This window comes from Spea bombifrons, chromosome 6 (genome assembly GCF_027358695.1).
Source record: "Spea bombifrons isolate aSpeBom1 chromosome 6, aSpeBom1.2.pri, whole genome shotgun sequence".
NCBI lineage: Eukaryota > Metazoa > Chordata > Amphibia > Anura > Pelobatidae > Spea > Spea bombifrons.
Window position 1 is genome coordinate 21,938,429 of NC_071092.1, and position 27,738 is coordinate 21,966,166.

At 37.6% G+C, this 27,738-nt stretch overlaps 1 protein-coding gene across 1 annotated transcript in view; it reads left to right on the plus strand.

The window, feature by feature from the left end:
* Positions 1–27,738, plus strand: part of GRIN2B (glutamate ionotropic receptor NMDA type subunit 2B) — a 191,482-nt gene that overhangs the window by 94,290 nt on the left and 69,454 nt on the right. Inside the window, exon 4 of the mRNA XM_053469112.1 lies at positions 15,148–15,746. Within this exon, the coding sequence (XP_053325087.1) occupies positions 15,148–15,746 (599 nt within the window). The remainder of the gene's footprint in view (positions 1–15,147; positions 15,747–27,738) is intronic.

The window sequence follows — 27,738 nt, forward strand, 5'->3', positions numbered from 1 at the left end:
ATACGTCTTGTATGTTTTTCTCTAATTTATGTATTTATTTTTTCTTGCAATGTTTAATTTTTATTAAGTAAAAAAAAAATGCTACCCAGCCTTTTTCCAGTACAGTTTCCATGTGTGCCTAGTAAGCACGTCTATGGATTATTAATGCTTTTGTAAGCATGGCCCCATCTGTACTCTGAAAATGATTTAAAAACACAATTTAGCAAATGATGCTAATTTTCTTTCCAGTTGTACTAAGTATACTCTGAAATGATGTAGTCACTCACGGACAAAGATCTCCGTTTTAACTTGTAACAGGTTATCATTTAATTTGCAACAAAACCACCGCGTTTTTTTTTTTTTTAAAGCTGGGCACGTGGCTGGGCTCTCCATGTCTGGCAAATATTTCCTCCTACTGTTTTTTTTTTCTTTTACCAGAACTTTTGAAATTCTATTGCAGAAAAGAACTCAACACCCTGCTGTTTGAGAGTAACGTTGCTACAGCAACCAAATTTGTCTGTCTGAATTAGGACATGTTTTCTTTGCTTCATTTTCCTTCATTCTCTAGACCTTTTCTTTTTTCCCAACCTCGCACATTGGGGAGACATCTGAATTTTGTCATTTGTTAGGAAATATTCACGTTGGATTGAAATATTACAACGCTTATCTACTGTTATTTGTTATTTTTTTTTAGAATCCATATGTCCATTTCATTGTCCAGTGCAATATGCCTTGTATCTGACAGAGCCCCTGTACAACCACACTATCAATCAATACTCTGCTTAATGAAGTATAACATCAAAACAGAAGGGCACCTCTGGCAGTCATCCATCACACCTCTGATTTATATGAATACAAAATGTACCTTTGGGGGATAATATTAAGATTTCTTTGTATTCAACACTCTTTAGTAGCCAAGACATTGCAAATGGACTCAACAGAAGTCTTGAAGGTTGGGGTGACTACATCCTTTTCTATGTTGACCCAATAAAAGGTTTCACCTTTGACAAGTGCAAAGTTCACTAACTTTTTTTAGTTAGAAACCTAATTTGTGAGAGTTGGTTGCAGTCTAAATTCAGTTGGGAGACGTATACCTTGCAGTCGAAGTCCTGCTCCAGCATGAGGAGAGTGCGTTGGGTTCAGTGGGGGACACAGCCTGTTGCTAAGTATTCTGTGCTGCCCCTTGCCATAGAAATCCAACAGGGTGTTCAGGGGACAGGGCCTACGGCATCATGGGTGATGTCACACCCAGGGGGAATATCCTATCCAAGTATTAAAAATCTTCACGAAGCAACAATGTTGACCCATTACTTAGCATGGGATAAAAGATCTAATAACCTACCAAGATGGCTACAAATTGAGGAAGCAGACATTAAGAAAGGGGAACTAGGTTATCTGTTTTGGGCTAATGCATGTCGAGCAAAGAAGATAAGTAATCTGAACCCCATAATATATGATACAATAAGAACGATACTCATATTTAAAAGAAAAGCAAAAATAAATAGATCCCTCTTCTCCTTCACTCCGTTGGAGGCTATTTATTACCATATTAGCGATATAGATCTGACTAAATGGAATATGAGTGGTATCTCTCGCATTGGCAATATCTTAAACCAAGATGTTCTTATGCCATTTTCTCAGATTAGCGAAACGATATTCCTTGCCAAATTCGGAATTATTTACATATTTAAGGATTAAGAATTTTATTAATCGGATAGGAATAGACAATAATCCCGCAATAGAACACTGGTTGACAACACACAAAAATAAAGCAAATCTCAAGCTCAATTATCCTTATACAAAGCCTTAATATAGATGAGAAAGATCCACCGATTCTGAGATGGGAAAGAGATTTGGGTACAGCAGATTCATTGAAACATTGGCGTCAGGCTTTCCTATCAACAAAAAAAACATGTCCATTAGGTAAACCTATTAAAGACCTATATTAAGGTTATCTATAGATGGTATTTAGTTCCTGTTAGATTGAATAAAATCGATCCAATAAATTCTGATAGTTGTTGGCGATGTTCTGCCCATATGGGTTCCTTCTTGCATATATGGTGGGAATGCTCCCAATTATTAAATATTAGGAAGAATATCTCGCAATTCAATCTCCTTTTCCAACTCCAGGACCAGGTGGATCCACGGATGTTTCTGTTCCATCTGGGGTTAGAGAAACTGAAGTTAAATCAAAGAATACTTATTGTACATGTTTTTGTGGCTGCAAAGATTTGTATCGCCAGACAGTGGAGAAACGCTGGCATAATAAATTGGGAGATAGTTACGAATCAAATACAATACCAGTACACAATGGAAAGGGGATATTATTATAAACTGGAAAAGATCGACATGTTTGATAAAATCTGGCGACCCTGGAAATTATTTCAGGAGGAGCGCGTTGGTACCTCTATATGATAAAATGTTCTCTTATATTTGGCCTCTGCACATTTGAAATCAACTTATTAAATTACTACGAGATTAACCTGCGGGCCCAGAGGATATATTCCGGCTACTCCCAGGAGAGAATGTTGAAGTTGATGTATGAATGTTAAGAAGAAAGGGTAAATGATATTTGTTAGTTTTATGAATGAAATACACTGTAACAAACTTTTCTTCTCTTTTTTTTCTTCTACAATGGTCAGCCATATTTATGAGGTATGATGTAATAAAACTCCCTTTTGTATTGGGGTATACACGTACAGTTTATCTGTATCCATACTAAGAAGTTTGATATATGAAATAAGGCTCTGAGAAAGATATGTCTTACATGTGTGTTTTGAATTTTTGAATACAAATATATAAATATTAAATTTATAATGCCTCCATACTGCCTGCAAATGGCACTGAGATATTCTGACAGTCACGCTTCCTGTCCCTCTGTCACTCCTATTCCTGACCATTTCCTGCCTTGGATTCATGTTTGCCTGTGCCACTTTTTGTCCTACTGCGTTCCTGGCTTCCAAACCCTTTTGCCTGCATTGAATTCATTGTTGCCTGCTGCCTGCTGTATTGATCGCTGGAATAACTTTGGCTTATGCTTTGTAACCTTTTCTGCATCTGTTCACTGCCCATGTGGCCAGTGTATTCTACTAGTTACCACAGTTAATGGATATCCTTCCACGGTGCGTACAAGCCTCCTGCTGGACTCCTTTCTGTGCTGTACCACTGGCTGGTTCCTAATTTCAGTCATCTTTAACCTAAATGAAAACCCTCATTATTCACTGTTTATAAAGAAGCCATGGCTTTTCCTTAGATTCTGTCCAGTGAGTTCCACATTATTGTCATTGGTTGCCAGGTTCACTTACTTTTAAGTTTTTATCTAAAGCACCCAATATGTACCACAGTATGCTTATTTTTATTTTCAAAGTAGTTATTATTTTTAAGTAGCTAAGTGAAAAATGTGTAAAAATATCCCTTTCTAAATCTTAATGAAGGTGGTCAAAGAACTTAAAATTATTCATATTAATGTAAAACTTGTCAATTTTATTATTGTTGTTTTAGTTTTTTTTGTTTTAAAGTTTAAAATATTGTAATAATGTGAACCTACTTGTCTTAAAGGCAACTTCAAGCGACATAGTTAGCACACTTGCTTGTCAAATAATTGTATCCTTTCTTCTAACCTGCTACCTTACTTTAGTACACAATATAAACAGCCAGTCAGTAAGGGAAAGTCATTCACTTATCAGTGGGATACTGAAAACATATTTACTTAAAAAGTGCTTGCAGCAACATATTGTCCAACATGTATATTCACTACTGCCATTTATACTAGCATGGAACTATGTTTGTCTCACGTCAGCTTGACTTCAATTGAACTCAGAAACCCAGACATTTATTAAGCCTTGTGTTGTTTGTGTGGCAAGTGAAGTGTGAACCACACCAGTATTAGAATTAAAAGAAAAAAGTAAAAGTAATAATAGAAATAAATAAAATAAAATAAAAAGGGTCAAATATTAATCAGTGTGTTCTCCCCTTCAATTGGACAGGGCTATAATTTTTCCATCTCTGGTACGTAGATCTTATTGTTTAGGAGTTAGAGTGCATTGGTGGGTTGTATCTCACCTAGTGCAATTTATCATCCCCCCCCCCTCATGCATGGGTTGGAGGAAGAGGCCTCCAGAAAGGTTTTTCTTATTGAGAGATTCTTTAAATTAAATGCATAGAGGGATTAATTTGCTAGATGCAGTCATGGCATGCAAATATTAAATTAACCTCCATGAGCTCGATGACAAACACACCAATTGAGTAAACTGACAGCTTAAATTTTTAGTAAATTAGACGCCTTACATTTGACTTTTTTTTTCTAATCGTGAGATTGCAATCTATTCCCCATCATCAAATTCACCACAATAATCACAGTTAGTCTCTATGGAAATATAAGCAAGCATGACTTTATTATGGTCTTCCAGGAAGTAGAATTGGCAGAAGAACTAAAAGCAGAAGACTGACGAAAGACTGTTTCCATGGCAGCCATGCGAAAATCAGCATTACCTCTACTGAATCAAGATGTCGTTTAAAACACAGTTCATTCCTCATATGTTAGGGATATTACAAAGCAATTTAAATTTACATTTCAAACAAAGAAACAGCCCGTTGACGGTTTTAAGCCCAGTTTAGGCCTCTTGTCTTCTGAAGTGTGTAAAGTAAAACAATAATAGGCAACAATATATATATATATATATATATATATATATATATATATATATATATATATATATACACAAAGTTCACAAGGCTTGCACTCAGCTTTTTATAAATCAACAATAACTACTTGCCTAGATGCATACAATGTCCAGAAATGGAGTTTTGCACTTATGGGTCTCCAAATAATACTTTATTAAACAAGCAGCATGATAAGAAAAATCAAGTCATTGTTTTGGACCACATCATTATCTTGATAAAGGACCATGCAGCTGAATACAGTGTTATTTGGAGATTCGTGAGTTCAAATCTCCATTTATTGATATAAATATACTAAACATATAATCATTTGGAAAAATTAAATAGAGTGGCACAAAAGCTATTACATATTCCAAAATTGGGATGCCTGATTTCTATATGTATCATCAATCTGTGTGCTAACAAATAGCCTTAATGCATTTTCCTACAGGGAAAATGTACTGGGTGTATCTTGAAGATTGGGAAGCCCATCCAGATGACTTGATGTAGTCTCCTAAGAAACATTTCTTGCAATCCAGGTCCCTAGTAGACACAACAAGCGTCTCATTAGAGATGTGCATAATATATGATACAATAAGAACAGCATTTTACTGCATTTTAAACAAATAAAAAATATATCTCCCTTTGCCATTCTGTGCCAATTAATTACAGACAATTCCCCTTAAACAATGGGAGATGTAAGGATTTAGGAAAATAAGACTTATCCCAGGGACCAAGATCCTTAAAAGGCAGAAGGCAAATTTCAGGACCAGCATTGTTTCAATACTTACAAATGTAATTTTATTTTCCAAAAATGCCACTCTTTCTGCATTGGCCACAGGCGGTCTTTAATGTGGGTAAATGGGGCAGCTGCCCCGGGCCCAGTCATTTCTGGGGGCCCATAGAAGCTGGCCCTTGAGCCCACAGCAACCAAGGTCAGCGGGGGTTGCAGCTACAACCAGGGCCGCAACTCTAGGGGGCCCAGGCGACCAATGCAATCAGGGGCATAGAATATTTGGGATGGATCCTGTATGTGGCACCCCCCACTATAAAACTGCATAACTGCTATTATTATATACTGAGGTAGATATTGACAGTAGTACAGCATAACTGCTATCATTATATACTGGGCCAGCCGATGATGGTGGTACAGCATAGCTGCTATCATTATATATTAAGGCAGACATTGATGGTGGTACAGCACAACTACTATCATGATATACCAAAGCAGACTTTACAGTAGAACAGCATAACTCCTATCACTATACACTGAGCCAGACATTACAGTGGCACAGCATAACTGCTATCATTATATACCGAGGCAGATATTGACAGTCATACAGCATAATTGATACCATTATATACTGCAAAAGACATTGACAATGGTACAGCATAACTTCTCTCATTATAAACTGAGGCAGATGACTTGATGTAGTTTCTCGCTGTCTCTCTAAATGCCTCCCTACCTTGTCACTTGTCATTTTACCTGCTGAAGCTCTTTTCCTCCTCATCTTCGTTCTTCCTCTAGGTTCTTCTTATTCGGCCTCTTTCCGGTGCGGTGGGCATGGCTTCAGTGCTCCCTTGATGAGTTGCACCCGGGGCAGACCCCCCCCTACACCCCTCCCCATATATGCTACTCTCTGCAATCACTTCTGTACAGGCCCGCTGCTTACACCTGAGATGCTTGCACACTGTGCAAGCAACCTCTCGTGTACCACCCAGGGGATTCAGAAATGCAGCAGGGTCACGTTCCTTTAGGTCAGGGCAATGTTGATTTCTGAAGAGAAAATAATTCTGTTATCTCTAACCAACATGTTACCTTGTTCTTGAAATTATATGAAGTGGTGCTTATCCTTAATTAATCATGCTCTTGGTTGGCCATGAAAATTGTAGAAATGATCTTAAAAATGTATAGTGGACTTAAAAGAGGGCGTTTTTTTAACCCATTCTATGATTATAAATCTTTCATGGATTAAACAAAATAAAATCAAAGTAATACCTTCCAGCTGTTTCCTTCTATACTTTTAGAAGCAAATTCAACTTGGCTTTTAGCATTCAATATAAGGAATGAAAGAGAGCTCAATTTGACTCCATCTCTGCAATTGTTTAACACTACACCCCTACACATAGATTTAGTACACTGCGCAACAGCTGCTGTCCCCCTATCGTGCTATTTGATTGCTGTTATTACATACCGGCTTCTCCACTGTGCTTAACAAATCGGTCTATATGTGTGTGGGATGCAGGGTTTTTTTTGCCCTGTGTGGCAGTGCGTTATCATAGGCATTGGAGGAGGGGGGAAGCAGAGGAAAGTCTTGCTTCCGAGCCTTATGGCATTCTCAGTTGTGTTGCTATGTTGGTCTATTTAGAAATTTTCACACAGGCTGCAGTATTTCAGGTTTATTTCTTTCCGGTGCAGTGACTTGATATAGATGCACCTTTATCTACAAAATGTATTAAACTCTTACACAGAGTTAAGCCATTATGTTCTAGCGATATGTTGTGGCCCACACTGATTCTGGCATTGTGGATGCAAAGTTGCCGGCAGTCCCAAGAAACTGGACATTTGCCAGGTCAGCTAGTATAAACCCAGTTGTTGGGACTAAAAAAATCTGGTTTTAAAAATTAAGTGAAAAATGAAAAAGAAAATCTCTTCATTTTGTCAGAGAGATGGAGCTAATGATAAAACCGCATCTACCCATAGCAGCCCTTTAAAAAATGCTGCATCTTGGCATCATTGACATTAGGCTCATCCATTGTTCTGGTCTTTAGCTGAGCTACTGCTCACATTATTGTCAGATTCCAGGCTACTTATATGAATAGCTAGGGAATTGATTCAGGTGCAGGAGGCATTATTTTGTGAATGACTAGATGTGAGGGATGAAAGAGAAAGCATAGTCAAACATGACACTATGGCAGCAAGCTTGGTCCATTGGGTGGATTGTGGAGTGTGTTTAGGACAATCCTGGTGAGTACTTAGATATGAATGGTTTATAAAGTCACAATTAAAGTCTTGATGAAAGCCCAGCAGTCTAGTCGCCCTGTAAGCACACATTTATAATGTTGGAAGGTATATGATCTTAAAGACGGATTTGAGAGATAAATATTTGACCAAAGGATATTGCATGTTTTCCGTTAAATAGAGAGAGGTTCTCTCAACACAGCTTTCAGGGATGCCCAGTACAGGGCTGTATTATCCCATAACATTGGGACGTGCCAGCCATTTTTTACTCCATCCACTTTGAGCCTGCTCAAGAAGAAGGGCATCATTTAATTACTTCTTGGTGCTTTGAAAACATTGCACAATGGGCAGCATATACTGCATAAACAACTATTAATGATATTTAAGCAAAGTACTAGAAAAAAAGTTGGGATATAACCTGCCAATATATGATGTGAAAGAAAAGAAGCATAAAATAATTTTCTTGCATTTACTATTCCACGCTGAGATACACTGGTGTTTCCCCCCAATGCATTATAAGGCCTTAATATACTCACCCTCCATCATCAATCCTGTTTTTTTGCTGAATCTCATTCATTAAGTTCAACCCTCACTGGCCTGTTTATTCATGTTTAACCTTTCACATCTTTATGCCTGAACGATGTCTGCATGCTAACAGGTTCTCACATTTAAGGGGTTAAAACACACAATTATTTTTCATGAAATTGTTAAGTACCTATTACATTATGCTCTATCATTATGAGAGCTTAAATTATTTATGTGTTGCTAAATCAGTGAATACTTTTTCACTCTTGTTTGCTTTGGATTGTGGCCAGCAAGACAAATGATTTACGTGCTGTGATCTGGTGATAAAAGTCACATTTATTGAAGCATTATAATATTTACTAGTAATTTAGATGTTCTAAAGTCAATCTTCCTTTTGTTTTGCAATTGCTTATTTAGGGACAGTTTAGGCAGGATTACATTTTAACAGTTACACCAATTTGACAATCCAGTTCTTTTTAGGGATAACCGTGAAAGGATTGCAGTCTTTGCTTAAAAATTAGCTATAGATTTATGTATGCGATTTGGCTTGGAGCAAACCTCACTGGTCAAAGCATCTCAGTGACCACACGTGGATGCTAACCTTATGTACCGATTACCACAATGCTTGTATATACCGTATTATGAGATTTTAGCTCTTATGTGGCTTTCTGATTGTAAATTACTGACCTGTGATGTCTCTCTCTCTATATATATGCAATGAATATGTTCCCTTCCATCCTAGAATCCTTTTTTGTCCTTTTATACTGCTCCCTTCCCATCTGCTCAAAGCTTCTTCCTCATCCTAGGACATTTGCCAGCTTTTTCAAAGCACTACCAGTGAAAACATGGAAAACATGTTTGAAAATTTGGTTGCCATCTGATAGTACAGCCCTTAAGTAATTCTAAAAGATGTAGGTCTAAGGGTCATTTTCTTGGAAAATAGGCCAATTAAAGTCTTTGAAATTGAAGATATGTATCTAAAAGGTCACAGGGTACCGTAACAATCCCCCACTTCTCACAATGGATCACTGTTAACAGTTCACTTTTATACAAATATGCAACTAATGGCTTTTTGCTTTTACCAGATTGCAATGAAATTTGTACAATTGTACTGCATAGACAGTTGTGCACTAAGTGTCAGTGCCACACTTACATTTTCCTGATGCAGAATAAAATCACCGTCAGCTTACCCATTTGTACTAGACAACTTAACACCAAAGAACGTGTTTAGACCCTCTCTTCTCTTGACACTCACACCAGGTTATCATTGTAAGATGCTATAATTTGCGCTGCCAAATATCTTGAGTCCAGAAGGGAAGAAGGATTGAAACCCCATAAGAAACCAAATAAGCATTACATTTTAATAACTAGTATTGCTTATGCCATGCAACAAAACAAGTTACTTATTTACAACTATGCCATTTGACCCCCTTTCAACTTCTGCTGTTTCACATCCAATGTGAGAAATAATGGGATTGGTGTTGAGCAGATTTCTTTTATTAAAATGTTTGCTTAGATTTTATGAGATGAGAAGACGCTTGTGTTGATATTACCATAATAACTACATATTTAATAATGTGTAGAGGTGCCAGTGGGTCATGGGGAATTCAGAAGGAAAGAGTTAAATTGGCCAGTCCATCTATTTACAAGATAGGCTGTAACCACAAACGTGAAAAGTTAATTTCACAGCCCAGTGCTGCTGACTCTAGTATTTCAGCAGCATGATGTTGAGTGTTTGCTTGAAATATTGACAGCTAAGTAGAAGATATGTACTACAATGCCTGCTCCCCGACTTAATCACACTTTTGGAATTGATCAGGAAATTAAAAACAGACACAAAACAGGTTCACGAAGGAGGTAAAACAAACTACGCAACAGTAAAGATACTGCAAGGTCGGGAAAGATAGGCCATGGAAGTGAGAAAATCAAGGTATGTGGAAGACTTAGAGAATAAGGAAAATAAAAATATCTAAAACAAAAAACTTTGCATTACATTATACTTAATTGAGTGTCTCTAGCAGTATAGTTCAATGCATTTGTATTTACCGTAGTTTATAGGACAACGTCAAACTCTTTTTGTTGTATATACATATTCCAGTGGTACAATGTAAACAGCAATGAAAAGAAAATACTGGATAAAGTCACTATTAAGTGAATGAGGTCTTAATTATGATAAAATTAGTAATTATTGTGGGCTAGTGACTTAGCATTTTTATGCAGAACTAAGTAAGCAAACTGAGGACAAAGCGGGCCATCTGCAGCCAAGACAAATGAGCTTAGAAATCCAGTGGCAGACCTTACTGAGCAAGCCGTCTCCTTCACATTACACTCATCTCATTATCCCTACTATTTTGAAATGGTTTATTTCCCTGATCTCATTGTGACGAGCTGGGCCGCAACACAAGCAGCAGCTGCCTTTCTGGCCAGAGCCAACGAGTGCTGAACAGATGTCAGCAGCTGGACCCAGATCACAAGGGAAGATACTGACATGTGGGAGTTTTTTTCCCTTAAAGAGATATACACACACAATATGTACACACTGAATATAGATAACCCAGTCTGTTGTGTGTATATCTATGTGTATGTAATGTGCTTGTGCATTACATTATACACTGTGTGCCTCCTATTCTCAATTAGAGTAGTCAGAATGCACTTAACTACCACGGCCAAAACACTAAGGAAAAAAAATGCTAATTAAAGTAAATTAAAACGTCACCTGCCTTAAGTGTGTCCTAATATTAGAACTAGAACAATGTAATTGTCTAAATGGCAATGCATAGGTTAAAACACAGATCTAGGTTCAAACCTGTATGCCCTAAGTGTGTTACTGTTGTCTAAATAGTAGTTGCATTCTATTAGCTGTTATATTGATACATTCATAAGATAACGTTAGCTTCATCTATGTTTTTAACATATTCATTGCCATTTAGGCATTAGCATTGTTCTAGTTCTAATATTGAGAGACACTTAATTTTCTTTTGGTTAGCAATATGAGGACACTCTTTCATTTGTGTGTGTGTGTATATATATATATATATATATGCAGGGGCGTAACTAGAAACCACAGGGTCCTGGTGGAAAATTGCCCCAGGGTCCCCCACTTCAACAGCTGGTCCGTGCCATCATTGCCCTCAAACAACTTGTCTGTGCCTTCTGTGCCCCTTGCCCCCCTTCCAACATCTTCTCTGGTACACATATGTAAACACAATAACACATTCATGCTCACACACAATTACACATCCATGCTCACACACATCACACATGTGCCTCGGTTTCACCACAGGGTTACGTGATGTCACATGACCCTGATACGTTCCTATCTTCCCATTCCAGTTCAAAATACTTTTTGTTTTATTGGAAAAAGGAAGTGTTTAGGAAAGACAGCAACCCAGTCACGAAGTGGAAGATCACGTAAAGTCTCTCTTCTACCATCATTACCTCTTCCCTCTCCGAAATCCAGAATGTCACCCATGCTGTACCCCTTGTTTGGAGTTCCCTTCCCCATTCTGTCAGGATTTCTCCCTCATATGCAAATTTTAAAAGCTCTTTGAAAACTCACCTCTTTTGAGAAGCATACACCCTTTTCTTATAACACTTTCAGCCAGTATGATGTCTAAGCCACCTGACGACTAATCCCACCTCAACCGACTAGATTGTAAGCTTGCAAGAGCAAGGCGCACTTCTCCTTGTGTACCAGTTTGTTATTGTTTGGGATTTTAAATTTATCCTACCGACTCTGATTGTAAAACCTTGGAATCTGCTGGAACTATATAATTAAATATCGTGTGGCTCAGGGGCATATGAAATCATATAATGTCCCCAGCCCTCCCCCAATGTAACTAACACACACAACTAACATACTTACAGTCAGAATAACATACAGTTACTGTATCACCCACTCACTATAACACACACCCATACATACACTCTCTCTAACACTTAGACAGACATCACTCACTTCGAACAATAGTAAACTCACATTCAGGGCAATGTCTCACTGATACAGACGACTGGTCACTTTTTGATCTGCTTTGCCACATCTCCATGAGCAGCCTGAATTGTACACCAGGCCAGTCTTGTTTGGAAAATCTGGACTGGCCTAGGGGACTGTCGCCCTCCCTGCCCCCAGACCATCCTGCCCCTGGGGAACATAGTCCTTTAAAAGCTGGAAGATAGGACTATGAAATGGAAGGAGTGTGTCATTCACAAGAAGGTAGTCACTACTACATATGGTTATTTAGTCTACTGAACTAAGAAATATAAGAATTGGAGAAAAGCAACAAAAGCCCCTTTCATAATGTGGCTCTTTAAACTTAAAAGCCAGTGAAGATATTCCTTTACATTGGCTGGATTGGATAGCAATAACATGAAGAGTGGAGGTACCTCATGCTATGTCTGAAAGGGTGAGTGCAAAGAAAATGAGGGTGTGCTAGAAATATAAATTATCACTTGTCAGGATAATGAAATAGTTGCTTGCCTAGCTACTGGCACACATTGCCATATTACAATTTCATAGTAAGCTTCCTACACAGTCCGTGTTCCTCAGTAATCAGACAGATCTCATTGAAAAGTAATTCACACCTCCTATCCTTATTGATTACAGCTTTCTTTGGTACCAGGCATAACCAGTATATATTTCATTCAAGCAGAGACAGGCAAATTACTTCACCCTCCCCCAAAGTTGTTCAGTTCACCATTGTAATACAACTAATGTTGATACTAAGGTTTGTATATCCACAATCTATATTTCTGTGGTTGTGCTGTTTGAGGAGACGGATTAAAAGGAAAGGCCAGGGATTCCAATTAAATTTAAATCCACAAACAAACCCAACTTGCTCTAAGAGAAGAGCCAAAAAATCAATTCATGTGCTCCCAACAGTAGGTACTCACTGTAGCTTACTGTCTAAAAGCAGAGCCACTTATTGTACAGCAGATGAACTAGTGGTGCTATCCGAGCTGTACCCTGGTTTTGTTGGGCTATATACTCCTCTGGTCACTGACATTATGCTGACAGCAGTCAGCAGGCATCCTCGTCCAAAAACATGGAAACAATGACTGTAACTGCAGTGCAAGGCTGGATGTGATATGTGTAGCTGTGTGTTGTGTGTCTTTGAGTATGTGTCCTTTAACTTAGAATACCATATGCATACATTTGAGTGGTCAGTGTGTATCAGTGAGGCTAAGTGTGCATCAGCTTTCTCCCATTTCAGTGTCTTTATTTGATTTGTTTTGATTTGAGATTCCATTCACTCTACAATTTGAGGGACACTTTATTGGGCCTTACCCTTACTTTTTTATATTTTTGCTAGTGATATTACAAAAGATCTTAATGGTAAAGTATGTCTTTTTGCAGATGATACAAAGGTCTGCAACAGGGTAGACATTCCTGTTTGAACAAGTCAAATGGCAGGTGGTTTAAGTAACATAGAAGAACGGTCAAGTGTGTTGCTGTTTAACGTTGATAAATGTAAAAGAATGCACTTGGGATGTAAAACTCCCAAGGCAGCATATACCTAGAGTGTTGTGTACAGTTCTGGAAACCCCCATTGCTAGAGCATTCAGAGAAGGGCTACCAGACTGGTGAATGGTTTGCAGGGGAAAAAAATTGGATAGATTGGAGGAAAAAGAGAAAGAGGAGATGTGATAGAAACATTTAAATACTAAAAGGTATTTAACAAAGTACAGGAGGGAAGTTAAAACAAGAGATCATACATTCAATTTAATGAAAGGAAGTTTCACATTACTGAAAAGGTGGTAGATAAATAGAACAGTCTCCCATCAGAAATGGCAGAGGCTAATACAGTAAGGACATTTTGCCTCCTATGATCACTATACAGTATATATACCATTATAATTATAGAGCCTACAAAGCTGTGTTTATGAGAATGTATAAAATTATCATAAAATTATAAAATTGTATATGGACATAGGTATGTGCAATTATAGCTATCCTGTAAAGACAAAGACATTTTAAGTAATTGTTTAGAAGTCACTGTGATGAGCTACTTTTGCAAGAAGGGCTGAGATGGACCTTTATAATGCATAGCTATATCACTCAGGGGAGTTTTAATGGAGCATCAGCTCAGCTCTGCTTACAAGGGAAACTCATTGGCTGGATTTTCTACAGAAGAAAGACATTTAGTAACATACAAATGGAGAATAAATATTATGAGTATGACAAGTTGTTCTTTTTTCTCTTAAGTCCTGTATTGTTTTTACGTTCTCCAAAGGGGAAGGCTGTTTATTGTCACCTCTGGCAAACTCTAATTAGCTGTTCTCAACAGCAAATCAGATGGCTCTAAGGGATGTGGAGCTGACAAAGACAACATCATTTATATTGATTTAAAGAAAAGAATGAAGATGCAGTTCTCTTCACTGTCTGGAATTAAACCATGGGTTCTTTGCTTTCTTTATGACCTGGAACTTAGTTTTGTGGAGTGATTTCACTAACCCCAAAATATGTAGGAAAATTGGTATTTACAACTCTATGATATCTTTGTGTATTAATTATGATGGGTTAACCACATTGAACTAAGAACTAAGCTAGCCCTGTATAATACACATTTCAATTAGTTACGTGAACAAAACCTCCCCAGATAAATACCGGTAATTTACTATGCAGGGGGAACTAAGTAGTCATTGCAGGAGATGTTCACTTTGGTAGTGCCATCATAATACAGAGATAGTCCCATACCACACTCCAGCATATTGTTTGGGAACTGCTTTGTGATGGATATTAGAGAGCACCTCTAAACTTCTTAAGTTATATGCTCATTTTGGGAGACCGATCTATTTTATACGAAAGGCTGGGATCCTACAAAGGAATTGGGCAGCAGTTATGTGTAACACATTTTATATTAATAATAGCAAAATATGCACTTGTACAGGCAGTTCTAAATTGATACAAATACTTAAAAGCAAGACAGAATTCTTGGTGCTTTCTAAGCAATGGTTGCTTCAAACCTTCCGAGAATTTGCAATCACAAGTTCTCAACTGATTTTCTTTTTTTTTTTTGTTGCAGGAGGAATCATCCATGTTCTTCCAGTTTGGACCCTCCATTGAACAACAAGCCTCTGTAATGCTTAACATCATGGAAGAATATGACTGGTACATTTTTTCCATTGTTACCACCTACTTTCCTGGATACCAAGGCTTTGAGAACAAGGTTCGAAGCACCATAGAAAACAGCTTTGTGGGTTGGGAGCTGGAAGAGGTTATCCACTTGGACATGTCCTTAGATGACAATGACTCCAAGATCCAAAACCAACTAAAGAAGCTTCAAAGTCCTGTCATCTTGCTGTACTGCACGAAAGAGGAAGCCACTTATATATTTGAGGTGGCCCATTCGGTGGGGTTGACAGGATATGGTTACACATGGATTGTACCAAGCCTGGTGGCAGGAGACACCGACACTGTGCCAGCTGAATTCCCAACAGGCCTCATCTCTGTGTCCTATGATGAATGGGACTATGATCTGCCTGCCCGAGTTCGAGATGGGATTGCTATCATCACTACCGCAGCTTCCACCATGCTGTCTGAGCACAACTCTATTCCTCAGTCCAAGAGCAGCTGTAACAATATCCAGGAAAATCGTGTTTATGATGCCCACGTGTTAAACAGGTAGGATATTGTTTTTAATGATTTGCCATGTGTGACAAATGATTAAGCAAAAAACCTATGGATTTTATTTGCAGTTCCAACATATTTATTAGCCTATCAAATTATTAATATCGTTCAAAGAAGATGAACAATAATAGATATTTTTAACATTAGTGTACATAACACGTAATGGTGATTACACAGAACGGACATCAGCAGAACATTCAGTATCATTTAAAATGGATCCCCTATAACCATTTAACATAAAAGCTATGGCAAGATGCTCGTTTAATCTTACTATTTTTCGTTACATATAACTGCTGCCCAATTCACTCATGGCAGAGGCCAACAGAATTATTTTACAGGCTGCCAGGATTACACCAAACCAGGGGAGGCTGCGAGCGACATTGAAAGCGGCCGTCGTGCGGCAGTCACTCCACCAGCGCCTAATGAAATTAAAGTGGCCGGCGTGCACACACCGCATGCCTCATCTCTTCATCACACCCCTTTTAATACGTGGGAAGAGGAGCTGAGGCATGGCCATTGGGTCTGACAGCCGCATGATGCAGGGGCGTACCTAGAGTATTTGGCACCTGTGGCAGACCCTGTATGTGGCACCCCCCCCCCACACACACACACACTTTAAAACTGCATAGTTTCTATGGTTAGGCAAACATTGACAGGGGTACAGCATAATTGTTATCATTATATACTTAGGGATTACGCAGCACCACCGTCAACCCCTATCACTATATACTAAGCCAAACATTGATGTGGTGTAGGCTTACCACTTTAGTGACTGGCATAGTATATAGTAGGGATGCACCGAAATGAAAATTCTGGACTGAAACTAAAAATTCAGCATTCACTTGGCCAAAACTGAAAAAAAACAAAAAAAAACAAAACTTTAAAATACTTTATTAAAAGTAACACAAAAAATAGAACAAAAAAATCAACAACAATATTAACTATATATATATATATATATATATATATATATATATATACACACATATATATAACAACAATCACAATCCTATCATGCCCAGGTTCTAGCATGTGCTGGCTGACTTAGCATGATAGGAGTATGATTGCTGTTTGCAATATATATATATATATATATATATATATATATATATATATATATATATATATATATTAATACTGAATTATTCTGTCCAATAAAAGTGTTAACACACCGAAGTTGGACCAAAAAATAATTTATAACAGCAATCACACTCCTATCATGCCTAGGCAGCCACTACATGCTGGAATCTGGGCATGAAAGGAATGTGATTACGGACTCCCTATGCCAAGCTATCCCCCAACACTTACACATCCATGCTATCTGAAACCCTCATTCACAAACATTCAGCATAACACCCATCACTCTCACACACTTACATTCAGCATAACACCCATCACTCTCACACACTTACATTCAACATAACACCCATCACTCTCACACACTTACATTCAGCATAACACCCATCACTCTCACACACTTACATTCAGCATAACACCCATAACTCTCACACACTTACATTCAGCATAACACCCATCACTCTCACACACTTACATTTAGCATAACACCCATCACTCTCACACACTTACATTCAGCATAACACCCATCACTCTCACACACTTACATTCAGCATAACACCCATCACTCTCACACACTTACTAATCCACTCTCTCCTACCTTTTCTTCTTTCACTCTCACTTTTCTTCTTCCTCCTCTTCATTGAATGCTCGTCTGCCGGTCGTCCGTCCTGCCCACCGGCCTGGATTTAGGGCAGCCTGGGGGGCAATTGCCCCCCTGCCCCCCGGCCCAGCCCGCCCCTGCACCAAACCCTAAACAATGCAAATAAACTTAATGAAAATGCAAACCAGCATTTATGTAGTAATGGAATTACAATGAGGTAAAAGGGATATTTGCTTTTGGATCATACCCAGGATCAGAGTTTGACCAAAAGTCTGCAGACGATTTGCTGCTTCTCTAGGTCTCTGGATCGCTTTCCTCTTTCTTAAGGCAGGGGAGCGGTGTTTGGCTACTATCTACTTCCCCTTGTACCTCAGTCCATTTTAGACTGACTGGGGCTGGCCACACAACCTGTGCATAGCTAGCAATGCAAGAGTTGGGGCTAGACCCATCAAAACCTACCATTTGAAGTTCACATGTATGCTCAGGGCCCTTAATGGCAAGGGGCCCCATTTGCTTCTAACTTGTTGTTGTGACATGTATATATTGGCCTGCATTGCACAGCAGAGACACAGTGTTTGTTATGCTGGGTGATTTGGTGGACCATTTGTTCCGAGGGGTCCCTCTACTGCAGCAGGGGTATTTGCAAAGACACACATAGACTGTAATACTTTAGGATGAACGGTGTCAGCAGAGGGAATTTCTCCCTTCCTGTCCTGTGACAGGATCAGCTAATAAACTAATTTTGTTGTCATGTACTACCGTCAGTAAGTGACAGCTGCATGGCTGTTTGTTTATAAGGAAAGGGTAAGGTTCAAATTTACTCTACCAGGATGCCCCAGCAAGCAGTCACAGGAGCAGGTGCTTTGTTCAAGTAGAAGGCTTGCATACTCGTGATGTATGTATTTATGTCGGTATGTCTGCATGTGATTATGTCTCTTCAGTGGCTGCATACCTGTGCAGGTGTGTGTATCATGCATTTCTATGTTGTATGTAAGCTTAGCCACGCAAGGAAAGAAGCAAGGTCTGATAAATACTTGGAGATATATGCGACTCCTAATTAACTAAATCTAACCGTTATGCAGCTTTCTGTAAACAAAAGTTTGCTTTGCTATATGGCTCCCTACCTTTTCGATATAATTCCTGGGTAATATACATATATTTCCTTACATTCTCCTCCCCATGATGATTAAGTAGTACCTTTACCCTTAAGTTATTTATTCTATATCGCGGATACACACACCTCTCTATTTGGTTAATTACTATTCATCGGTTATGGGATGCGAGGAACTGCAAGGAATTGTAAGTGATCATTATGTTGACCATTCCAAATCTAAAAAAAAGTTTTGACTGATTTTGCTGCTAAGCACATGGAATACTAATTAAATGTACTGGACACTGTGATAGCTGAGAAAATTGCAATTAACGTGGTTGTGCAGTTTTCAAATCCTGTTCCGTTTTATTGCTTGGACCCAGCAGTGTGTCTAATGTCTGTCAACAATGAACCCAGTGCATACGTAGTTGAGTACTAAAATAGTTATTTCTGTGTAAACATAAGGTTATATTTGGACATTATTGCTCTATAACACAGCTGCCCCTTTAACTCATTGCATCCTTCATGAAGTTCCATGCCATCACAAGCATCAGGTGAGCATTAACACCAGAAATGACGTAATAAAATTTCTTAAGTAAGTAATTTACCCAATGATTCCCATTGCAAGGGACTGCCTTGCATCCGAGGCAGTCTACGAAAACCATCATGGAGTGCCCACCAGGTCTTGAGTGATCTCAAATAAAGAGGAGACTTTACATTTACACTAATAGGCTCAAGGCTACAATGACAGGGAGTGAGTGCTGCTTAAAGGGAGTGATTGTTGCATGGAGCAGGTTACCTAACACCATGCCATTAATAGTAAAAAGAAAAAAAGAACAATACCTTTGTCTGCGGGATGCCACCTTTTTAATAAAAGAAAATGTGTATTTGTTTTCCTAAATTTTGTTGCTTTGGACTACTTTTTGGAATTTAACTATTTATGTTATATGTGCCTACAATTAGATTAGCGTTTTATGCAATGTATCCGATAGCTTCCAAGAGAATGAAAAGAAAACGTTAGTATAAGTGGTATTTCTGGAGATGCAGCTGAATATGTGAAATGTGCATGTAAGCTGTGCAAAAATGCTAGCCAACGTGAAACACTGGGCAGAAAATGTATATTATTACTAATTTTGGAGACCAAATAGACAAAAAAAAGTTTCAAGGTTTTTCTAGTGAAATAAACTGGGTTGCCTGCTTTAAAAAATATATTATTTTGTATGTTATTCATGGGTTTTTGTTCATTCTTACAGTTACAAGTCAGCATACTAACTGTAAAAAAAAAAATCAATACTGAGAAAGGGCATTTCATGACATCTACTTTTTGACCTATAGTCATCAGATGTGGCATTTTTAATATAACATATAAGGTATTTCCAATTAAGACACTTAAATTGATCTATTTTTGCGTTATTTGGGTAACCTCAACTAGTTTAGTGACAATTATAACAAGAAAACCATACAACTATTTTTTAAATAATTTTTCATAGGAAATGTTGTACTATGCATCTAAAAGTTAGGGTAAAAGAAGCCATATATGTTGAAACATCTTGAAAAATCATATATATAACGTATCTGGATACACTAAAAATGAAAATATTCATCATGGTTGAACAAATATTTGTTTCAAATGTGAAAAAGCTCCAGTTTTCTGTGCCCCTGTAAAAAAAAGGATTAAAAGAATAGCCACACAAAGATGGTTTAGGTAGGAGATAGAGATGTATGAAAACCAGAGCTATAGCTAGCTCCTTTTGTGCCCGAGGCAAGAATGGAAAATTGTGCCCCCCAGCTATTTTTTTACAGAGGTGATTTTATTTACACTTCTCTTACAGACACCTGTCCATAAACACACATATACGCATACACTGCCCTTACACACGACTGCCCAGAGTCCCCTCATTAACTAATCCATACTTCTCTTTTACTTACTCCCTGTAGTTCAGGTATAGATCAAATAAACAACACATAAAACAGCACTTGCATGTATAGATCAACTGAATAAGACATACAAACCTTATATTTGCAGGTATACATAAATAATGTATGGAAACATATTATAGCAGGTATAGATCAACACATTAACTCGCAAACTGCTGCAATGTGATTCACCATGGGGCCCTTACAACGCTGGGCCCCTGGGCAACTGCCCAGTGTGCCCAGTGCGTTTGGATGACGACTGTAATGTTCGGCTGGTTAGAGAGATCTGTGATCTCCCCAACCAGGCCTGGAGGCTGCAGTTGCTGATCGGGCAGGACTGCGCACCCTCGCAAGTGCCTCTCTCGCCTCACCTCACCCTTCCTACGGCCCTGATGAAAACACTCAGTGTATAAAGGTAGAAGTGGGAAATGCTGTGGGGAATGTTTTTGTTTTCCCCAAAACAAATTAGTTGTTGGTGGCTGTAAAGCTTAGTCGCTTTTGCAACAAGTTCCACTTACTCTCCTATATGGTACACCGCCTATAATATGTAATGTAACAGATGGTGTAAAAATTCAGGATCGTTACCTTTTCCTCAATGGGCAAACTCAAACCACATAATAATCAGAAATAATAAATTTTACATTTGTAATTGGACTGAATTAGCAGTTTGTAAGATATGTTTTTCAAAATACATTTTAACCTACCACACAAAGAACTAATTATGGATGTGGGATTCATGTCACATAGAGTATATAATGAACCCTTCACCTGCCTTCATACACCTCTATACACATATAATAAAACAAGAACGTCTTAAAACAATGCTGGTCATAATGCTGCAAATAATGTGGTGGCAGAAGTGTTATGCACAAGTATAATGCCTCCAAAGCATAATGCTGATTGATTATTAAACATTCCAAGCTGATTAAACATGCTAGCAGAACATTTAATTTGTATGCACTATTGATTAATGTAAAGTTGTTTTAATTGACAGACCTTTACAATATGAAAGGCATAACATTGGTTTGTTGCTCATTGCAAGAACTAGGTGTTGATCTAAAAGGAAATAAATAGAAAGGCTTATTCCTTGTAAAATACTTTTGTTTCACCCGTCCTTTTTGTTCTCACTAATAATAAATGTCAGAATTAATACAAAAACATATATTTCCTTAATTTATTTTACAAACAAACCACGGCCTACACTGAGGCAATGCCTCCAGTGGACCTAATGTAATGCAAAGCATTCCCTGCAAGTGTAGGTGGCGTGAAGGGACTGTGAGTAGCAGCTGAGCCAGTCTGACCCTGACTCCTGTGAGCTTGCCCCATTTAGCAACATTTCAATGGTATATCCCAGGGGAAATCCTCGTCTTTTTTTGCGGTTTGTTTTTATAGTGTCCATTACCCCCCTCAAAGGATTTCTCCCCCTAGTGGCCTGATGGATTACACTCATAATTTATGACAGAAATGTTGTGAAATATACTCAGAAAGAAAAATTGAATATCAACTTTTCTTTTCTAAAGCATAGGTTGATTTAAAAATATATTCTACATTTTACCTGAAATATTTATTATCGTTTATGATATTTATATAGTTAATAAATAGGATGCCACGTTTCCTTTTGGTAAAGGCTTAACGCTTTAAATGAACTATTGGAAGACGTTCAGTCATGCAAGAAAAATTAGCATTTTAAAGCATTTTTCAAATATTTGTAAATGTCTATATTTTCCTTCAGGACTCAAAATTTAAAATGAGCGCCACTTTCTGCACATAATGTTGTTAGTATATAGACATCATCCAGACAGGTGAATGACCTCAGTAATTATTAGACTACTGTACCTTGCTTTGGCCATAATATTACTTAATGTCACAAAATTGCAGTGTTTGACAATGCTTTCTAGGCCAATCTGTGTTCTGGTGAACTCTCTATGGAAACTGGTCTCCATAGGCATGCCTAATTCCTGGAAATTCCCATACAACCATGATAATATCCTTCATTTTCTTTGGATGCTGAACTTGTTGCCATAACAACGGGATATAGTCTTTTAATACGTCTGCACCCTTATTTAATGTTTGTAAAACATATTATGTGCAACTAACATCTATTCCATTTCTTGTTGTCTCTTTGTGTAGACAGATGTGCAGTATTATTAATAATATATAGTGTTCCTGGTTATCTGCACAAGATATTTCATTCACGTCGAGTCTGTGCCACCTAGAGCTGGCAATCTTTAATGCATGAGGCACAGGGAAACAGAGTATATTTTCCCATATAGGTTGTTGCTTATCCTTCATAGAAATGATGTACCTGTCCTTATTGTTTTATGAAAAAGAAACTAATACCTTAAATGAAAGGTTTTTAGAGATCAATGTAATTTATCCACCCATTAACACACACACACACACACACACATATATATATATATATATATATATATATATATATATTGTGCAAAGGCAAACAGATTTGTCTGGCGTGTGTGTCAAAATCCATATAATCTACACAAACATATACATTGTGGGTGTATTTTGTGTTATAAGAGATCAATAGAATTCAGCGATGAAAGAAAATTTGGCAAATAGGACATAAGGGAACATTTAACTGCTGTACATTGTATCTTTATGTAATACAAGGCTGGACAAATCCCAGGAGGCTGCTAACCATGGCTTTTAAAAGGAAACGACTGGTGCCTAAATTACGTGCTATTTTACACTGACCGCCAATGATGTATCACTTCTTTGCTTTTAAAATTGTCTGTCTGGCTCCTAATTCATCTTGTCTGTTTCTGATAACAAATATTATAAGTCTCCGTAGGTAAACTGAGGCTCTGCTGTACAGCTGGCTGTCTGGATAGTTAATTTCTCTGATTTTAGCACCCAGCAGGATTAAACATATTTTCACAGGTGTTGGGTACGCAGATGATTAGTGTATAGCTGCTTCATTTTTGGTATTACTATTTTTATGTTAATATTATATTAAACAAGAAGATACTGCTTTCTCTCTCTTTTAGGTAATCACCGACATCAAATTATTTTTATAAACATTATTACATGGTGAGACCAAACTGTGGCCTATTAAACCTGTATAGTAATACGTACAACCCACATGCTTTTATCTGGAGTATCCAAAAGCCCCTGAAAGCAGCATCAGACTCAGAGGCCTCGAGAAAACTGTTATCTTACAGGACAATCAGATATATATGTTATATTACATGGTATTCTAAGTGTTGGTCCTTCTGTATTCTGGAACTAAAGTGATCATGTTGCTGATATTGAAATTGCTATCTTTGTATTTAGAGGTTCTATAGGTACCCCTCACTAACACATAATACAATACAATAAATCTGTATAACGCCTTCATAAGTTTCCTCTCTCCAGTGTGTAATGAAGGACTTAAGAAGGGACATGTATAAGGGGGGACTGTTTCCAATTATAATAAATATTTTTTGTCTAGAATAATTTGATGTTTTTCCAAGATTGAGTAATGTACTGGAAGATGATAGGTTCCTTACATATACTCAGATATTTCTGCTACTTGTCACCCAACCCTTGTATTACTTACTATAAACATATTTGGGAAAGGAACATAGGATTAAGTACCTGGCCTCCTACTGGTGTCACCAGGTACTACTATGTCCTTACAAGGGCAAAATCTAATTGTGTATTTCCAATTAACTTTACTGAGCCTGGGAGTTACTATGTCTTAACTAGGTCACGATGGCAGGATAAGAAACAATCAGATATTTAACACATTAAGTGCCACTGTTATAAAATAGCGAGAAGTATCTTACCCTATGCTGGTATACCTAAAGTTAAACCAGTCTCCATTGTGCTTGTTTAGTATATTGTTTTTATGTCATCCAAGCTCAGATGTGATTTTACTGACAACCATAAGACAACGGCAGCTCACATTTACTTACAAGGCAAAAAACCCTCCTCTTTGTGTTTAACAGACGTTTAGCACGTAGGAACTATACAATTCCTAGTATATATGTCTGATCGCGTTTCCTTTAATGAACGGATAAATGTATGTTTTCATGTGATAAAAGGAAATAACCCCAACAGTTCCTGGCTGGAGTTTATGTCAACATAACCCCAAGTAGATGATTGCATCCTGCGCCCTTGTATTAACTCTGTTTGCAATACACAGAAATAGACCCGTGCTGTATATATTGGGGAGATCCAATGAATAACAAACATGCTGCTGTACTTTTATAAAAACACATTGTATATACACATACATTTACATTGTTTGCTCTATTCAACTGCCTAGGTAAAAGTGACACCTGAAAGTACCTCTTTCCAAACAAATGAATATCATTGAAATGATTGCCCCACTTATCACAACAGGCAAGGATTTATAGTAAACTTGTGAGCAGGACACTCTTCATCTAATCTAATGGTTCATCTTAGTCTGTCAATTTCAGTTTTGTCACACCCTTTGAATATACGTGTCGGAAATGGGATATATTTGATGAAATAAGGGTTTTCCAGGTGCCAAGACACCTTTGCCTGGGGCTCAATAGTTTCAATCCATGTAGTACAAATAAGAAAAATAATATGCTTCTGTGATAAAGCAATGGAGGGTTTAATACTGTGATGAAGCCTATGAAAGGCTAACACACACGGGGTTACATCGGGAATGAACAGCAATATGACTAAAATGTAACTAGAAAGTATATAGGGAGACACAATTTTATAGGGATAATCACATTTACAAAGACTCTTCTACAAAGATCAAAACACACAAAACAAATGCTTCAGGTTTTTTTTTGAGATACCATCACACTATCATAGACTTTATATGATGTTCCCAGATAATGCTTTCCCAGATAAAACAATACAGGTAGTGGTTTAGACCAATACAACATTTGCCATTGTATATTTGTTTCCTGCTATCATTTGCCTTTTTTGATGTGGGCTTCAAGAAACTTCAGTTGTAAAAAGTATCTACCTGTCCTTGTTGAATCAACAGACCAAATGTGTTTTAGTTAGGTCAGTTCACAGTATTTACTGTAAGAAGCGCTACATATATTGGTGCTATTTGAACAAAATATAATAATAGGTGGTATTCACACCCCAAATGCATTTGCTTTTTCTTCAGCACCATGAACAGCAGTCAGATCAGTTCACTGTCCAATACTATTTCATGCGGGAGCGCTGAAGACTTAGAGCAAACTCTTCTTGTGTAGCACTGATAACAGCTGCTTTATCAAAACCTCTTGTGGGAACTGCAAATGTTACTGAGAAGATTCATATATTGATGTCACTATTTTTTTATCCTCATCTAAGTAACAATTGAACATTTGAAACCAATAATATTTTAGATCCTGGTAGTCATGAAGCACTAGTAAATTTGCTTACCCTTACTACCCCTACTACATGCAGACATTTAACATAATATTCATAGTACAAATGGTGCTCCACCTCTAAAAAGTCATGTTTAATCAGCAGTTGCCATAAACATTATTGCAATATATATATATATATTTATACACCGATCAGCCATAACATTATGACCACAGCCCTGACCCGTCGAGGCATGGACTCCACGAGACGTATCTGGCACTAAGACATTAGAAGGGGGTCCTTTAAGTCCTGTAAGTTGGGGCCTCCATGGATGTATCCTGGTGCCTTGTGTTCTCCAGGTAAGCGATGCAAACGCACCCAGTCATCCACGTGATGTAAACGAAAATCTGATTCATCAGACCAGGCCACCTTCTTCCATTGCTCTGTGGCCCAGTTCTTATGCTCATGTGCCTAATATATGCCACCCACTGACAGGTGCCATGATATTCACTTCACCTGACTTTGGTCATAATGTTATGGCTGATCGGTGTTTATATAAATGTAAGTTAATGTTACGATTTGTAATATACATATAACGAAACAAAGTAACTGTAAAAAGGCAGTAAAATGTCTAGAAAGAAATGCTAACTTTCAGCAGGGTCACATCTGTCATTTTTATTTACTTGTAACAACAAGTGAAATGTACAGTCTGTCTTTAGGTATTAAGTGCATATGCCATGTGCTTTCTTCTCCTCTTTGCCACTTTGTGGAAACTCGTGGTATTGTTATTAGCTGGTGAGCAGAATGCATGCTTCCCCTAAGTGTTTTTACAAGAAGAATCCTTTTGTATCTTGTTTCTCTACTCCATTTACAACAGTGGCAGAGATTTCCGCTCATTATCGTGGATTCGAACTTATTTTGCAAAATCTTCTGATTTTAAAAGGTTTGTAATATTGTATTATGCTATGTTATGTTTAGTAGCTAGTTGCTTTCTGCCTTTTACTTTTCCTTTGCTGCACTGTAACATTAGCACAAACCTGCTGAATCACACAAGATGGTCATATTATGCCACTAACAGATCCTTGGAAGCATTGTTTGTAATACTAGGCTTATTACATACAATGCGTACACCCAGAATCAAAGTGTAATATATAGACATGGCTAGTATAGAGTCACAAAAACTGTGATGAGAATAGAACTTTTTAAGTGTTATTATGGACATTTAGCGAACGGGAGTCTAATTTGGCACCTAGAGCCAAAATCTCAAGATGTTTTCTGATGTTTCCAACTGTGCAGTCAAATCACATCACCGATCAATATATTCAAATGGACTGGCATTAATAAGTCCTGTTATGAATGCACAAACCTACAATCAAGGATGCATTTCATAGCTAGAAAGTTATCATACGTTTCATATAAATTAGTGTATTATAACAACGGGGTTAAAGCATTAAATCCAGATCACTGTTCTGACCCCATGAACCAAACATTTGGCATCAGTCGAGTAAATGGAGTTTCTTGTCAAAGCATTCTCATTTAGCTATATAGAAAAATTCAGCTAAACTGTATGGTCCGTTTCCAAGGTTACTAAAATGGAGAGATGGTTGCTAGGTAACCTCCTCCTGCATACCATTACTGGCAGGAATGGATATAGAAAGGACCTCCTTGTTGTCTTTTAACTCTGTTATTTCTGAAATAACCTTTTAACATTTGACTTCCTAAGATTTTAATGCTGAACTCATGGTGGTTGACCTCAGACTCTCCATCTACCAATGTATGTACACAGTAGGATAAGCTTTAAGATATTGTGAAATGAAATTGCGCATCATCTTATTTAAAATAAAAAAAATAAAAATAACTCTTTCATTTGCATATAAATGGAGCAATCTTTCGATGTTTTGAAACTGGTCTCTTCAATAAAAACACATATCACATTATATCCTATATTAAGCTTGCAATCCAGCTTTTCTAGCCTTGGAACAAACTGAATTTAATCCTCTAAACTCTAAAGGTGA